Source organism: Phoca vitulina, unplaced genomic scaffold, assembly GCF_004348235.1.
Source record: "Phoca vitulina isolate PV1807 unplaced genomic scaffold, GSC_HSeal_1.0 scaffold19, whole genome shotgun sequence".
NCBI classification, from domain to species: Eukaryota; Metazoa; Chordata; class Mammalia; order Carnivora; family Phocidae; genus Phoca; species Phoca vitulina.
This window is the reverse complement of record NW_022589722.1, coordinates 27,587,527-27,604,370: the sequence shown is the minus strand read 5'-3', so window position 1 is coordinate 27,604,370 and position 16,844 is coordinate 27,587,527. Positions and strand designations below refer to the sequence as shown.

At 58.5% G+C, this 16,844-nt stretch overlaps 2 protein-coding genes across 3 annotated transcripts in view; one reads left to right on the top strand and one right to left on the bottom strand.

Moving 5' to 3' along the window:
* The first annotated feature begins 1,380 nt into the window (after nucleotides 1-1,380).
* On the top strand, nucleotides 1,381-12,982 carry POLR3H (RNA polymerase III subunit H). Of its 2 annotated transcripts, none has more exons than XM_032416836.1 (7): nucleotides 1,381-1,435; nucleotides 1,683-1,812; nucleotides 4,337-4,433; nucleotides 9,496-9,582; nucleotides 10,006-10,069; nucleotides 11,515-11,716; nucleotides 12,709-12,982. In XM_032416836.1, the coding sequence occupies exons 2-7, from the start codon at nucleotides 1,702-1,704 to the stop codon at nucleotides 12,760-12,762; spliced, it is 615 nt and encodes a 204-aa protein (XP_032272727.1). In that variant the 5' UTR covers nucleotides 1,381-1,435; nucleotides 1,683-1,701; the 3' UTR covers nucleotides 12,763-12,982. The 2 variants fall into 2 exon arrangements, with proteins under 2 accessions (XP_032272727.1, XP_032272728.1); XM_032416837.1 differs by lacking the exon at nucleotides 1,381-1,435 and adding an exon at nucleotides 1,442-1,578.
* A 1,005-nt stretch (nucleotides 12,983-13,987) lies between these two features.
* The window catches only part of ACO2 (aconitase 2), a 52,336-nt gene continuing 49,479 nt past the window's right edge, over nucleotides 13,988-16,844 (bottom strand). Inside the window, exons 15-18 of the mRNA XM_032416808.1 lie at nucleotides 16,330-16,521; nucleotides 15,769-15,901; nucleotides 15,113-15,234; nucleotides 13,988-14,492 (exon numbers count right to left, since the gene is read on the bottom strand). Of these exons, the coding sequence (XP_032272699.1) occupies nucleotides 14,355-14,492; nucleotides 15,113-15,234; nucleotides 15,769-15,901; nucleotides 16,330-16,521 (585 nt within the window). The 3' untranslated portion in view covers nucleotides 13,988-14,354. The remainder of the gene's footprint in view (nucleotides 14,493-15,112; nucleotides 15,235-15,768; nucleotides 15,902-16,329; nucleotides 16,522-16,844) is intronic.

Below are 16,844 nucleotides of genomic sequence, written 5' to 3'. Positions count from 1 at the left end.
GCGCGCTTCTACCACTTAGCAGCCTGTGATCTCCGACAAGCTACTGAATTGTCTTAGCCCAAGCCCATGTTACCTATCATATGAAGATGAGTGGGAATGGCAGGGGTGGCAGGGGAAAGAACAAACTGGGGCTGGAGGTGTGGGTAGAGGCAAGATCCTTTTTTTTTTTAAAGATTTTATTTATTTATTTGACAGAGAGAGGGAACACAAGCAGGGGGAGGGGGAGAGGGAGAAGCAGGCTTCCTGCTGAGCAGGGAGCCCAATGTGGGGCTCCATCCCAGGACCCTGGGATCATGACCTGAGCCCAAGGCGGACGCTTAACGACTGAGCCACCCAGGCGCCCCCCCCCCCCTTTTTTTTTAAGATTTTATTTTAGAGGCAAGACCCTGCAGGGCCTTGTGAGCTACCATAAAGGTTTTGGACTTATTTATTTATTTTAAAGATATTTATTTATTATTTGAGAGAGAGAGAGAGAGAGCGCGCGCGCACCAGCAGGACCAGAGGGAGGGGGAGGAGAGGGACAAGCGGACTCCCGGATAAGCAACACAGGGCTCTATCCCAGGACCCTGAGATCATGACCTGAGCTGAAGTCAGTTGCTTAAGTGACTGAGCCACCCAGGCGCCCCTATTTATTTATTATTTATTTATTTATTTATTTATTTATTTATTTATTTATTTTAAGTAATCTCTACACCCAAGGTGTAGGCTTGAACTCACAATCTAGAGATCGAGTCGCAGGCTCCACGGACTGAGCCAGCCAGGCGCCTCAAAGTTTCGGACTTTTATTATTAGTTTAGTGGGAAGCTACTGAGGTTGTTTTTGGGTCCCAACTTATTATCACTTTTCAATTGAGATGTAATCTGCCTACAATTAAATGCAAAGATCTCAACTATAGAGTTTAATGCGGTTTTTTAAAAGATTTTATTTTTAAGTAACCTCTGTACCCAGCGTGGGGCTTGAACTCACAACCCTGCTATCAAGGGTTGCATGACCCTACCGACTGAGCCAGCCAGGCACCCCTGACAGTTGCATACATCTGTGTAACCCACCCCCTAGAAGAAGATACGAAACATTTCTATCAGGTCCCGCCTGCCCCTTTCCAGTTAATTCTCCCGCCTCCAGGGTACTGAGGGGTCTAAGCATCCTGTGCCGGCTTTTGAGAGGATCCCTCCGGCTGCGGCGCAGAGCACGACGTGAGACCCGGAAGAAGAGAGGAGAGCACTGGCCAAGCCGGTGAAGTCTGGAACGCACCGAGGTCGCCTAGCAACCAGAAAGCGCGGTCGGAGGGTTGACGGCTCCGCCCCGGCGGAAGGGGAGGCCCCGCCCCGCCCCGCCCCCGCGCCGCGTCGGGGGGCGGGCAAAGGCTTCTTATTGGTCTGTTCTCCGGAAGCGAGATTCGGAGTCTTGTCCCGAGTCGGCCGCGCGTGGGAGCGCGGTGCGTGGTCGCGGCGCGTACTTCGTGGCGGGGCAGCGCGGGGTCGTGCGACGGGTGCTCGCACCCTTCCCACTGGAGCGAGGGCCCCTCGCGCTAAGCCTCAGTTTCCTCACTTTGCAGCGGCTGAGCGCGCCCCGCACGGGGTACCCGGCGCCCTACCTCGCAGCCCCACCGCCGGGTTGGGGGGGAGGGGCTTGGGGAATGCCCACCGCCCCCGACGGTGCGAGACTGACCCTCCCGTTCCCAGGGCCCCAGCGCAGGCCGGGATGTTTGTCCTGGTGGAGATGGTGGACACCGTGCGGATTCCCCCGTGGCAGTTTGAGAGGAAGCTCAACGACTCCATTGCCGAGGAGCTGAACAAAAAGTTGGCCAACAAGGTAGTGGGCCCGCGCGGTCGCCGGCAGGCCTTGGCATCGGAGGGCCCAGCCCTGCCCACCTGCCCGCTGCAGGCCTGGCCTTGGTCATGCCAGACCTCGGCCTTGGGCAAGTAGCTTAACGTCTCAGAACTCGGTTTCTTCACCTGTACACGGGATGGGGGTAATCCTTCTGCACGAAGGATGTCAGAGGGAATCAAAAAAGAAACTGGGTTTGAAAAAGGCTCTTGTAACTGGGAAATGCTAGATTCTACACTGCCAGATTACTTTGCAGTCTTGGGCAGGTCACTTACCCCTCTGGGCCTCAGTTTCCATTTGTAAAATGGAAATAATAATGGTTGTCCAACCGCGCACTGTTTTTGTGAAGATGGACAGAGTGGTTTAGAGTTAACGGTCAGGAGGTTTATCCATTCATTCCTGCAAAAAAGTGTTTGTGCACCTTTTATATGCCGGCCCTACATGACTTAGTGACAGCTAGTCTGGGGCCTTCCCGCTGCCTTTTCTGTAGTAACCCTCCCTCAGTTACTCTGTGTCCTATCACTTTTTCCTTCTTAGATGGTTATGGTTTTTTTTCCAGCTCCATGATGGCAGGGACCTTTGTCTTCTCCACACGGTACCCTCATATTTAGCCAGAGCCTGGCACATAGCAGATGTTCCATAATTGTCTGTTGATTGAATGAATGAAGCAGCCAAGGTTCTACCCTGTAGTGTGGTGGGGAGAGCAGATATGAATGAGAGGGACCCACGGTTGAGTATGTGATGACAAGTTGAGGTAAGTGCTGTGAAGGACAGGCATTCACAAGTCTGTGGAATGAAGGGGAACTCTGCCTACAATGAGGGAGAAAGCAGCTTTGTTAGGGATATGGCATTTGAGCTTGAGCTGAGAGATGATGCTGAAGAGGAACTAACTAGGGGATTCTTTTTTTTTTTTTAAGATTTTATCTATTTATTTGACAGAGAGAGACAGCGAGAGAGGGAACACAAGCAGGGGGAGTGGGAGAGGGAGAAGCAGGCTCCCCGCCGAGCAGGGAGCCCGATGCAGGGCTCGATCCCAGGGATCATGACCTGAGCCGAAGGCAGACGCTTAACAACTGAGCCACCCAGGCGCCCCTAGGGGATTCATTTTTGAGGGTGCAGAGGGAAGAGTTGGGCAGGCAGAGGAAACAGCATGTGCAAAGGCCCTGTGGCAGGAGGGAATATTTCACCCATGATAACATGGAGGAGGCTAGTGTGGCCTGGGCAGAGGAAGAGAGGGGAGGGCAGACTGGAAAGGTGGCAGGAGCCAAGCCACACAGGGCCTGCAGGATGTCATGGCAGTATTGGTGTTCATCCGTAGAATAGCAGGAGGTGATAGGCTGAGAAGGAGCCAGTAAGAGGAAGGTTGGCTGGCTTTAGACAGGAGGCCAGTCCCTTCCATAGAGGCTGAGGTCATAGAAGGGAGGTGTATGGATCTGGGCAATTGTTGGTGGAGAGAACTCATGAAGTCCTTAGTGGATGGCTTCCGGTTACTTTGTGAGGTAGAAGGTCAAGGGGTCTGTGGAGGGACGAAGTGTGAGCATTTTGGAGAGAGAAGGTGTGAAAAGTCCAAGAAGGGAATGTAGTCTCTTTGGGTCCTTCAGTGACCTGTTGAGCTGAGTCTTCTGTATTTGAGTCATTTGCGAGGAGGCTGCACAGAAGAGGTCCGTGGTCCGGCCAAGGGCACAGATCTTGTGCTGCCGAAGCCAGCCCGACTCTGTGCCTCATTGTGGTGAGGTCTGGCCCGGAGCGTAAGTTCTCTGAGCTTCTTGCTAATCGTTGAACAGTCTGCAGGGCTGTTATTGGGAGGTGATGATACCGGTGGCAGATAGGGTGACACCAGCGGGCCCGTGGTTTGGAGCGCCGTGGGGTGCGGAGGGGGCAAAGGATGCTGTCTGTCTAGTCTTGGCGCCTTGGCCCTGGGTCACTCTGCCAGCCTCAGTCCCTGCGGCCACGGCTGTGTCTCCTACTTTGTGAGCGGAATGGGGGATTAGCCGGGCCTCTGACGCCAAGCACCGAGCTCTAGCATGGACCTGGAGACTTTGGGAAATGCAGGTTTAAACCAGGGTTCCCTGGTTGTTAGTGATGCTGACTAATGATAATAGTGATCCGTGGTTGACTGTTACTACTTCTAGCATGTAAGCCAGACACATGCATGGGGCTTCACATCCATTCTCTCTGTTTAACAAACCTGCAGCCTGGGAGGTCTATTTTTGCAAATGGGGGAAACTGAGGCTCAGAGAAGTGACCTTGGCGGTCACACAGTGGGCGTTGGAACTGGCACTGTAACCAGGATCTGTCTTGTCACAAAGGCCCCGCTCTTTCCAGAGCTCCGCATCCTTCAGAGGCCCCTGACCCATGGTTACCTCAGACGGTGCCCCAACTCATTTTTGGCTGTAAAACGGGGGTAATCATTACCTGCCGTGGGTGGTGAGGGTCTCAGGAGAGCATGCTGGGGAGCCTGGCCTCAGAGTCACAGTGTGTGTGTGTGTGTGTATGCGGATGCACACAGGTCGTGTACAACGTGGGGCTCTGCATCTGTCTGTTTGACATCACCAAGCTGGAGGACGCCTACGTGTTCCCAGGGGACGGCGCGTCGCACACCAAAGGTGGGTGCCCTTTCCTCTTTTTTTTTTTAAGATTTTTTTATTTATTCATTTGAGAGTGTGCATGAACAAAAGCACGGAGGGGGGAGGGGCAGAGAGAGAGGGAGAAACAGACTCCCCACTGAGCAGGGAGCCTGATGTAGGGCTCAATCCCAGGACCCCCAGATCATGACCTGAGCTGAAGACAGACGCTTAACCGACTGAGCCACCCAGGCAGCCTGCCCTTTCCTCCTTGGCATTGGGTTTCTTGGGGTTTGGTTTTTGGTTGTGGGAATCCTGGTCTAGGGATTGGGAGACCTGAGGCCTAGTCCTGACTCTGCCAGGAATTGACTGGGTGACAGTGGGCAGAATCTTCCCCCGTCTAAGCCTTGGTTTCTTTACCTATAAGAAATGGTGGACGAGGTGATTCTTTTTTTTTTTTTAAGGATTTTATTTATTCATTTATTTGAGAGAGAGAGAGAGCACGAGAGAGTGTGCACGCACCAATGGGGGGAGAGGGAAAGGGGGAGAACCCCAAGCTACTCCTTGCCTAATGTGGAATCCAACACAGGGCTCGATCTCATGACCCAGAGATCAAGACCTGAGCTAAGAATCTGTTGCTACATGACTGAGCCAGGTGCCCCAGACAAGGTGATTCTGGAGGCCTCTCTCGCTCTGATTGTGGCTCCGTGTCTGTGCCCCCTTTGGTCTCATTTATTACTGAGCCCTACTCTGCCGGGCCATCAGGCTGCTCAGTCTGGTTTGGGGGGGAGGGGGTGGCCAGACAGGTGAGGGCACTTGGAATGGTCATTGCTGGATTAAAAGTGGAGAGCAGGGGTGTCTGGCTGGTTCAGTTGGTAGAGTGTGTGACTCTTGATCTCGGGTTGTGAGTTCAAGACCATGTTGGGTGTAGGGATTACTTAAAATCTTTAAAAAATAAACTAACAGTGTGGAGAGCCGAGGGGAGTGCATCTGTCTCTTGGGAAGGAAGCTGGTTGAGGGTGGGGGACTTTGAGGGGCCCTAGGACTTAATGGTTAAGTGTAGCCTCTGGGATTCAAATCCCAACTTGGCCACTTATTTGCTCTGTGTCCTGTGTAGAATATGTAATCTTTCCATTTCTCTGTTTCCTTGCCTATAAAATGAGTTAACAGTAGATTTCATATTACAGGACTGTTGTGAGAATACTAAATTAATACGTGCAAAGGTCCTAGGATGGGTCCTTGGCACATAGGGAGGGCTCAGTGGCTCATTGATTTGAACTGTTTCCCCTGATTCTGTGGATCCACTAAATGGGTTCTTCTGGGCTGGCCTGTCCAGGGCTGGGTGGGGTAGGATGGCCTCATGTGTCTGGTGGTTGGCAGACTGGCTGGTGGGGACGGGGGCCTCACGGGGACAGCTCATCTCTGCTGCATGTGGTCTCTTCTTCATGTAGGAAGATCCCATTGGCCAGAGCAGGTCACATGGCTGAGGTTGGCATCAAGGGATGGGAAAATAGACTCCACCTCCCGGTGGGAGGAGCTGTAGTCGCACAGCAAAGGGGTGTGCACCCTGGGAAGGGAAGGCAAGGTTGGTTAGCGGACCTGGACGAGTAGAGCGATGGTCACCTTGGCTAGGGTCCTCAGGGAGGGCGTGGGGCATTCTCTCTCGTCCCTGGACCCAGCCGAAGCAGCAGAGGGCAAGGGAGGGGCCGCTGACGTGGTTCGGGGCCAATCAGCGGGCAGGCCTGCAGCTTTCCATGCACTAGGCACTCAGAGCTGCTGAATCACAGTCTCTGGAGGTGAGCCTGCAGACCTCTTTAATAAGGAGCCGGGTGCTTCTCACACAAGGCCAAGTGTGAGGAGCCCCGCCCTGGCCCATCCTGGTCAGCCTCTGGACACAGAGATGTCGAGCATTCCAGAACGTGCCATGAGGCCGCCTGGTGTCTGTGTCCAGGAATCCGGAGACTTAATTAGATTCACAGAGACGTTACCGTGCTCTGTGGACAGCCCTAGGAGCGCTTCGCAGAGAAATTAAACGGAGACGTGAAAACAAGACCGCAGGGCCTCTGTTTACGGAGAAGGATGCCCTCAAGCTGAGCCCAGTCTCTGCCTTTAGACTTGCCCTGGACAAGTGGTGAGAGGCACCAGAACTTCAAGGAAGACTGGGAGGAAAAAGTTAAACTTGAGGAAATTCTGTTCTTTCATTTGGTTGTTTCTGCCACTTGGTGTAAGATTTCCACTGTTGGTTTTCATTGTCCCCCCACCCCCAGTTCACCCTGGGCCCCCTGGTTCCTTGGGAATGAGGTGTGAGGATTAGGGCCCTGGGTGAGGCATGTCACATGGACCCAGATTTGAATTCTGGCTCTGCTCCCCGCCCCCCGCCGGATGCGGACCTTGAGCAGGTAACGCCGCCTGTCTTGGCCTCGGGTTCCTCATCTGTAAAATGGGGTCAACGCTTGGAGCTGTGAAGCTCGCTGTGGTCTGCGGAGCGCCATGCAGGGTGGTGCTCTGTTGTGGCGATCAGTGCCATGCTTTAGGGCTGATCTTCTACCCTGGGCCCTGTTCCTGCCGCCCTCCCAGCCCACTGCCTCACCCAGGGCTGTGGCCAGGGTGTTGGAGGGAGGCCTCAGCCCCATGCCTCCCCCTTTGTTTTGAGGGCTCTTCATTTGCTTACTGCCTTGTACTTCCTTCTCCCCGGGCCGGATCACTTCACCTCTCTCGGACGGTAAGTGCTCACAAGATGTCAGTCTCTGTGACTTGTGACACTGCGCCCGGGTGTCCAGCCTCAGCTCTTGTCCTTAGGGTACTTGGACATGGCACCAGTGCCCTGTTACCCTTGCCCCACAAGATGGCTGGCCCCGGGGGGAGCCCCTCTTGACCTGCTCGGAGCTCCAGAGTGGACTCTCCTCATGCCCACCGTTTGCTTTGTTCTGTTTTTGTTTAAGTTGTGATAAACTATATATAACATAAGATTTACCATGTTAATCATTTTTTTTTTTAAAGATTTTTATTTATTTATTGAGAGAGAGAGAGAATGATAGAGAGAGAGCATGAGAGGGAGGAGGGTCAGAGGGAGAAGCAGACTCCCTGCTGAGCAGGGAGCCCGATGCGGGACTCGATCCTGGGACTCCAGGATCATGACCTGAGCCGAAGGCAGTCGCTTAACCAACTGAGCCACTCAGGCGCCCTCCATGTTAATCATTTTTAGTGCCCAGTTCAATGGCATCGAGTACAGTCATGGCTGGGTAACCACCACCACCCTTTTCATCCTCCCAAACTGAAACTCTGCCCCTCGTAAGCATTCACTCCCCGTTCCCCGCAGCTCCGGGCCCTGGAAACCACCGTTGTACTTTGTCTCTATGAATTTGACTACTCGAGGTACTTCATACAGTGGAATCATCCAGTGTCTGCCCTTTACAGAAACTCACTACATCCTGAGGCAGCCCTGCTTCTCTTGGGATTTGGCCCGAGCCTGCCCCCGGGAGCGGGTCTTCCTCTTACTGATCCTGCAGCCCCATCCTTGCTGACTTTCCCGGCTCCCGTCTGCCCACTACACACCCCGGAACTTGAGGTCGGGCTCTTGGGAGGTGGCTCCAAATACGGCCCTGGCCCGGCTGGCCCTCCCGCTGGTCTGTGGCCTCCTTTTTGTTTTTAATGGAGATCTCATTTACATGCCATAAAATTCACCCTTTTAAAGCTTACCATTCGGTAGCTTTTAGGATATTCAGTTGTGCAACTGTCACCACGATCTAATTCCAGAACATTTTCCCCACCCCCGAAAAGCAACCCCGTACCTACCAGCAGTCGCTCCTCCTGCTCCCCTCCCCCAGCCCCTGGCAACCGCGGATCTACTTTCTGTCTCTGGGTTCGCCTATTCTGGGCATTTCATATAAGGGAGTCACATGGTATGTGGTTCTCTGGAACTGGCTTGTTTCACGTAACGTAATGTCCTTGAGCTTCATCCATGTCGTGGCAGGTGTCTGTACTCCCTCCCTTTTTAAGGCTGAGTAATATTCCGTTTTGTGGATAGACTGCATTACGTTCGCGCCCGCTTCTTCCCTCGTGCTTCCCGCCTGGTGGGGCACGGAGAGGCCGCCCGGCAGGGAGCTGGGGGCCCCGTCGGCCCTCGGGTGGCGTTGGCAGAGTGGGGAGCTGAGGGTGCTGGTGGCGGGAGCCTGTGTGGGGGTGAAAGCTGTCTGGGGAAGGTAGATTCCACCCTGTGGCCATGTTTGGTGGCCCAGAAAGGCTTGGAGTCCTCCCCTGGCAAAGCAGGACAGAAGAGCTGAGTGGCTGTGAGCAGGTCCCGCGGCCCCTCTGAGCCGCTTCCCCATCCTCACGGCGGGGAAGCGTGACAGCCGACACGGGTGGGTGGCAATGGGCACCGTGTGACCGGCAGGACGTAGCCTCACGGTTATTCTCTAGCTCTGGCGGGGGTCAGGCCAGTGCTGGTCACCCCTTTGGGGCTGTCAGGGGCAGGAGTGACGAGGTAATGGCTTCTGCCAGGTCCTGGGGGTCTGCCGAGTTGGGGACCACCCAGGGCGGGGCCTGCGAGCCCACAGAGGCATTTTTGTTGGCTTCTTGCCTCTGCCTCCCCGTGGCCCCGTCCATTTCAGGGCATTTTTAACGTCCTGTTCCAGGTCAGAGCTATGCCTGGGGCAAACTTTCCCATCAGAGGGAGACGGAAGACTTGTTTCCGAACCTGGCTCCCTTTGCCGGTTACTTCTGCCCTTTCTAGAATTTAAGGGAGTGAGTCTAGAGGAAGGGTGGAATTGACTTTGGAGTCATCCATGGCCCAGAATCTGGGTTCAGGAGTGACTTGTCGGGTGGGCTTGGGGGCCAGCCCTCCGTTCAGGGCCACTGCTGTTGGCCTGTTATAGGGACCGTGCTGTGGCCCTGCAGGGGACGGGGCGTGGGTCTCTGTGGCTCCGCTGGTGGGTCTGGACCCACGGAGGGACTGGGTATGGAGGGCCCAGCGGACTCCGGGGTAGCCACGGGCCTCCGGGTCAGCGGGCTGGCGAGGGCGGTCAACACTGGGAAGCCAGGGCCGCCGCAGAGCAGCCGTCCCTCACGTGCCTGCTCGTCACTGACATTCTTCCTTCACTTCCAGTCCATTTTCGCTATGTGGTGTTCCATCCCTTCCTGGACGAGATTCTGATTGGCAAGATCAAAGGCTGCAGCCCGGAGGGAGTGCACGGTAACGGTGGCCCTGATCCTCAGACGAAGCCTGGGAGCACGTTGGGGCAAGTGGCCAGGCCCGCAGGCCTCCCTTCAGCTTCTGGGCTGGGCCACAGGTCGGGGGGGGGTGCTGTCAGGGAGCTGCGGGGGGGAGGGCAGCACACAGCCCCCTCGTGCTCACGCAACAGTGAAGGCCTTGGCCAGCTGCGGGGCTTCACCGTGAGGCCTTCCCTCAGGACCGCGGGCTGGACACAGCAGCTGCCAGAGGGGGCTCGGGGTCCCAGGCACCCTCTGGTCCCAGTTTTGCGTGGTGTCCACTGCAGGTTTTGGTGGCTGGGTGGCCTAGGCGGGGGCGCAGGGCTCCGAGGTGGGGGTGGGGGGCTCAGATTTCCATGGCGACAACTGCCCTTGTCCCATGCTGTTACTTTCCCGTGTGTTCCAGTCTCTCTAGGGTTCTTCGATGACATTCTCATTCCCCCCGAGTCGCTGCAGCAGCCAGCCAAGTTGTATCCTCCCAAGGTTAAAGTGGGTCACAGGGAAGCTCAGGTCTTTCCAAAGGACAGTCCCCGCTCCTTGGGGTGACCCTGGGGCCTGGGATCTGACACTGCTGACCTTTGTGTCCACCCCCCCGCCCCGGCCCGCAGTCGTGCTCCAGAAGCTCTGACCTGCCCATGCTCCCCTGCTAACCGTGGTGTCCCCACGCCCGTGCCCCCGTCGGGGCTCTCGTGCTCTGTAGGTGGCGTGCTGTCCCCTTGGCTTAGGTTGTCCTCTCAGGGATCATCTCGGAGATCCCCTCCCTGGAGAGGTTTGTTCTGACTGGCTCGCCTCCCCGCTTCCCTGCTATGAGAACGGTTACCGTCGGCTGACGTTTGAGGGCTTCACTGTGCCCGGTCCTGCGCTGTGGTTCCCCTCTGCTGGCTTCCCCCATTGCGCTGCCCCAGCCCTTGCCTGGTCGCCCTAGGGTTGTCTGTTTCTGGGGGTCCTCGCTGAGACTGCTCCCTGGAAGGGACCCCATCTTGTCAGGACTGTGTCCCCAGGACCCAGCAGGGGACCGGGCTCCTGAGGGGGGGTGGTTAAGGCGTGGGACCGCCACTAGAGGGCGCTGTGGCTCCTCGGTGTGGGCTGGGGGAGGGGTTGGGGCTTTGGCGGGAGCCCGGGGTGCTGCCCTCACTGGTTCATCGGGTCACTGTGGCTCGGGCGTGGGGGCCGGGGCAGGGTCTGTGGGGCACGCCGGGGCTTGTCAGGAAAGCCGGCGCTGCCCGGCTGGGCCTCTCGCCAGCCATGGGCCCTCAGGCAGGTGACCTTCCGGCCATGTCCATCCTGAGCACCGGGAAGGTCCTTGCGTCGCGTGTTGGTCACTTTCACAGGGCACGATGGAAAGGGGTGCGGAGTCGGGCTGCAGAGAACATAGCGCAGCTTCGGCTAGCACCCCAGGGCCGACTGCGCGGGTCCCGTGGAAAGCACTTTCTGGGAGCGCTGCGTTATTACCTCCTCACCGCAGCCCTTCGGGGGCAGGCCTCGCCACAGCCCGTTTTACACACGGGGCCCCGAGGCTCAGAGGTTGGGCCTGGCCCCGGTCACGGCCGGTGGAACGGAGGTCTGAACATGGCTGGCCTGCGAGGACCCGGGCAGCGAGAGGCCTTCGTCACTCCTGCCTCAAGAGGTGGGGCTCGCTCTGCCCTTGAGCCTTCCTCCTGCTCTGGGGCCCTGAGGATGTGTGTGCCCGCCTGGCTGTGGTGCCCGTGTTCCCCAGCGTTCCCGCTCTTGCCTGTGGGGCCCAGACCTTGCCCAGCCTTGCCTCATGCACGTGGTGTGGGCCTGCCTCTCCTTGACCCCCCAGCCAAGGGGCTCTCATCCTCGGGTGGGGTTTGCCTGGGGGAGGAACCCCTCCCCCCCCCCACCGCGGGCTGCCGCCTGCCTGGTTGTTGCCTTGACCCCGCACCCCGCCCAGCGACGAGGCAGAGCAGGTGTGGGTGTGGGAGTACGAGACGGAGGAAGGAGCGCACGACTTGTACATGGACACCGGCGAGGAGATCCGCTTCCGGGTGGTGGACGAGAGCTTTGTGGACACGTCCCCCACGGGGCCCAGCTCGGCCGAGGCCACGTCTTCCAGTGAGGAGCTGCCGAAGAAGGAGGCGCCGTACACGCTTATGGTGAGATGTGCACGGGCCCCGGTGTGGCGGGAGAACCCCGGCGCGGGAGCGGCTTCCTAGGGTGTTGACTTGGGGTTCCCCGCCTGGAGCCCCTCTCCCCGCAGGTCAGGGCGCCGGTCCCTGATGAGTTCTTAGGTGGTCACTTCTCCCTGGGGAGCCTGTTTCGGAAGCCAGGGCATAACACTGGGAGCGTCAGACTCCGGACAGCAAGAGGGACCGAGCCCTCGCTGGGTGACAAGGCTGCTGATGAGCAGGCTGAGGGAGAAAGCAAGCGGGGAAGGGGCGTGGGAGCGGGTCAAGCACAAGAGTGGGGCTTCGGGGAGGGGTGACCCTCCGTCGGGGCTGCTCCCACACCCGACCAGGTGTGCGCATGGGGTGGCAGGGGAGCTGTGACCAGACCTGACCGGGGTTCCCTGGGTCTTCTACCCTCATGAAGGGACTGTGATGCGGGACAAAGTAGGACTCATTTCTGGGGCCTGCTAGGAGGGTTTCCCAGTATAATTGCGCTGCAGGTGGTTTGCTTTGGGGGCTGCTGTGCTTTGTCAAAAATCTGGGTGGCCGAGGGCATCCCCTCTGCATGTTTTTGGAGGCTGGGGCGCAGGGTCACTAGGCCTTCCTGGCAGGACTGAGAGCATGCCCAGGCCTGGCCTGCCGGTGGCCATGTTTGGGCAGGCCTGGGGGCGAGGAAGGGAACCTGACCCAGCTGAGGCCTTGGGGCCAGAGGCCATGCCCTTAGAGAACCAGCACTTTCCTTAGAGGCCCCAGGAGAGGTTGGGGCAGGAGAGGGGAGCTGGGCTGTGTTCCCGGGGGCCAGCCGGGAGTGCTGGGGTGGCCCCTGGATTTCGCCCCATCCTCTTGGCTGGTGTGTGCTCGCTCCACTATTCCCTTTGCCTATGCGGGGGGCGCCCGGAAGGGTGGGCCCCTTTGCCTCCCGAGGTGGCTCAAGCCGTGAAGGTAGATGAAATGTGCTTGTTTTCTCTCTCCCCCGGCAGGGATCCATCAGTGAGCCAGGCCTGGGCCTTCTCTCCTGGTGGACCAGCAGCTAGCCCTGGGGCTTGACGGCGGACCTCGGCCAGTCCGGCAGACCCCAGCCCAGCCCCGGGGAAGGTGGTGCGGCCGGCCGTGAGAAGCACGGCCGCTTCCGCAGATGCCGAGGAGCGGAGTGCGTGCCCCGCCAGACGAGCTATCCCTGAAGTCACGCTCTCCCTCTGGACCTCTGCCTCTTGGCGACGGCGCACGCTTTTAATAAAAAGACGGTATCAGTCAGGGAGGAGCCACCCTTGTCTGCGTGAGCTAAGGTCACCAAGCTGCCACAGCTGGGACCGCCTGTCCTTCCTGTCCCCAGGTCACTTCTGCAGGTGACCTGCCCCCATGGCAGGACTTGGGGGTTGAGGGCCTCAGGCTGGGCTCTGGGCTAAGCTTGGTGGCTCCCTAAAGTAACTGAGCGAGAGGCTGGCCTGGGCTAGCTGCTAGTTGTTGTCAGGTCTTGACCTTTCAGGGACAACCGCCTTTTTCCCCACCAGCGTTTGGAAGGCAGGGGCCTGGACTCAGGCAAGCTGGCGCCATCAGGAGAGTGGCGGCCGTGGGCTTAGGTGGCCCGAGGGCCGGGCTGGTGGCCAGCTGTGCTATCCCCCCCCACCACCCCCGGCAGGACAACGGTCACTTTCAGACCTCGGCCACGCCAGGAACACTCCGTGGGCCTGCTGGCGGCGCCAAATCCCAGACGAGGGCACACAGCACCTTGTCTATTCAGCACAAGGGCTCTGCCAGGTTCCTCCTGCCTCTTCACTCACTTCCGCAGGACCCGCAGCCTTGTTTTATGGCGCCCACGGGACACCGAGTTTCTGTCAGTCAGGCAAGTCTCGTGCTGAGGAAGGGCCCTCCCTGGAGCCCACCTCCTGCTCTGGCCTTCTCTGCTCGCTTGGGCACCGGGGCACCGGGGCGTGGGTCCTGCCCGGGGACAGCGCTCCAGGGGGAGAAGCAGCTGCAGAATGATGCCCGCCGCCGCGTGGCGCCGCGGCCTTGAGGGAGGGGGCTGAGTCCATGCCCAGGGGAAGGACACGAGGGGGGCCGTGCGGATGCTGGGGCGCGGGCAGGGGAGGCTGGCCCAGGGCGCAGGAAGGTGGGGCTGAGAAGACGCGGGAAAGCAGCCTTCCCACTTGAACTTCCTGGCAGTGGCAGGTCTGCTGTGGCGTGGCCAGTGGGGCCTCTGCCGACTGGCCACAGCAACCCGCCCCGCGCCCTGTACGGACACCACCACTCACACACACGGACAGTCACCGAGTCTGGATTCTTATTTTCCTTGTAAGAGCAAAAGTTTCTTTAAAATCCTTGAGCCACCAGTGAAATGAGGCAGGGGAAAAACTTTAGATGGGAGTCTTGTCATCAAAAATAAATACAGTTGAATGGAGCTGCTCAAGATCTGAATCAGACTAAACATGGGAAGGCAGGGGGGCTGGAACATTCTTTTAAGAACCCCCCCCCCCAACTGTGGGTCACTTGGCGGGCTGAGCACACCGTCTTGGAGCAGGAAGCCGTGGCTGGATCGGGGTGGATCCAGTTCTGATGACGTGCGGGCTGCACTGGGGACCCCGGCCCCGGGTCCGAGGAGCAGGCAGGCAGAGTGTGGAGCCGGACCTCAGTGCTGCTGCAGTTCCTTCATCCTGTTCAGAGCACTGCCGGCACGGAACCACTCGATCTGGGTCTCGTTGAAGGTGTGGTTCAGGAGGATGGTCTCCTGGGTCCCATTGGGGTGCTTGATGATGCATTTCAGGGGCTGTAGGAAGTGGGGGGAAGCAGAGTGGCTCTTAGGAACACGGCCCTGGATTCTGCTGCAGGGTCAGGGAGGTGGGGTGCACGCAAGGTGAACCTCAGGGGCCAGCAGGCAAACCAAGCTCTAGGCCAGGTCTGGGCTTGGGTGGCCCCAGTTAAGACCTGGATGGCGGGGCGCCTGGGTGGCTCAGTCATTAAGCGTCTGCCTTCGGCTCAGGTCATAATCCCAGGGTCTTGGGATCAAGCCCCGCATCCAGCTCCCTGCTCTGCGGGAAGCCTGCTTCTCCCTCTCCCACTCCCCCTGCTTGTGTTCCCTCTCTCGCTGTCTCTCTCTCTGTCAGATAAATAAAATCTTTTTAAAAAAAGACCTGGATGGCATGACTCCCAGGGCCAAGAGGGTCCTGCTCTGCACGGGCTGTTGGCCTGAGTGCCAAGCCTGCCCTAATGAGTGGGGCCTGAGCTGGCTCCACCCTGGTCTCTGGGAAGGCACTTCCTTCTCTCCGAGGGGGGGGTGCCTTGAGAGTTTAAGGGCCCTTCCAACTGAAACAAAGGCTCATGGGAGGAGAAACAAGGGGGGGCCGAAGTGGGTGTCCCCGACCTGCCCTCCTTCCCTGGCCCCCTGACCTTGCCAGGAGCAAAATCTTTCAGGCCCTGGATGGTCAGCTTGTCCACGGGGTGAATCTTATTGTAGTCGGCTGGGTCAGCAAAGGTGAGGGGCAGCAAGCCCTGCTTCTTCAGGTTGGTTTCTAGAAGGCAGAGAGCATACTGAGTCATTCCATAGCGCGCAGGGCCAGTCCCCCCTTCTCTGCACAGGGAGCCTCACCAGCCTAAGAGCTTCCTTTTCTAAGCCCAGCGAGGGCTCTGGGAGAAGCACCCTGGTCCTGCCATCTGGAGACAACTCTGAGCAGAACCAAAAGGACCAAGGTGGCTATACTCCCAATGACAGGGTACCTTCTGCCTGAGCCTACGTAAGCGTGCTGGTTTGGGTCTCCACTGGCCTTCCTGACAGACATTTACAATCAAAATCCTCTGACCACGTGCCCTGGATTTCTGCTGCTTAGGTCTGCAAGTTTGGAAGCAAGTTCCCATCTTGGGAAGCTGTGGGCCTTGGACCCAACGCAACTCAGAAGGGGCAGAGATTGTGGTGGAAAACGGGAGCTGTGGACACGGCGTGGAAACCAGGCGCACGGCTCCAGGCCTGACTCCACCACGGGCAGGGTGGGTGACCGTGGGCTGCCAGGGAGGGGAAGCGGATGTGGCGGGACCCGGCTCTACCTTACCATGGATCCTGGCAAAGCTCTTGGTGATGATGGCCCGGCCCCCGAGGTGGCGAGGCTCCAGTGCTGCGTGCTCCCGGCTCGAGCCCTCCCCGTAATTCTCATCTCCGATCACTACCCACCGGATGCCGTGTTTCTGTCAGGCAAGTGAGGCGGCCATGAGGGAGAGGACGCTGGCCCCCTGCCTGCCGGCCCTGGGCTTCCTGAGGTTCACAGATCAAGGGGCTAGAGAGACCCCTCCCTACCTGCTCCCCAAGGGCTGGTGAAATGAGAGGTGAATCAGGCCCCATTCAGGCCGAGGGGACGGAGGCGATCAGACACCTGCGATCAGACTCTCTGCAAGGGGCATGGGAGGTGCCACCTACCCATCAGTACTCAGGACAGAGGCAGGCGTTGGGGGAAGGCCAGTGTGGGATCAGAGCAGGGGCATGTGGTGAGGGTGACACAGGACTGCCCCCGTGGCACCAGGGCATCCTTCAACTGCAGAGCTATTGGTGTGGGCTCCTGGGGGGAGAGCACCCCCTCCCTGCATCCCCGCCCCTGCCCCCACTGACCAGGACCCACCTTGTAGTAGCGGGCAGTGTCCGGGACAGGACCAAACTCCTGGGTGACGGCGTTGCGCACGGAGTTGGCCTTGCCGTTTTCGATGTTGATGGCGCCAATGAGCAGGTTATTGGAGATGTTGTCCAGGTGCCCACGGAACTTGAGCCAGGGGCCCGCAGCCGAGATGTGGTCGGTGGTACACTTCCCTTTGACCTTGGGTGGGTGAGAAGACAGAGATCAGGGCACGGCGCGGGAGAGGTGGATGAAGGGAGAAGCCCTTTAGAGGCTGGCAGCAGACCCAGCAACTGCGACCCAGGAAGGGTGACAAGGGCAGCAGGTCTGGCTTTGGACACACAGTCTGCCGCCCTGGCCTTGCCACACTGTGACCACGAGGGCTCAGGCCAGACCGTCCCCGACCCCTTGAAGGCCCTGCACTGCTCGGTGACTTGTCCGGGACAGGACACCCACAGGGGGCAGTGGCTGGACAGGCAGGTCTGCTCACTCCCCCTTCCGACCTAGGCCCCCAGGCAACTGAC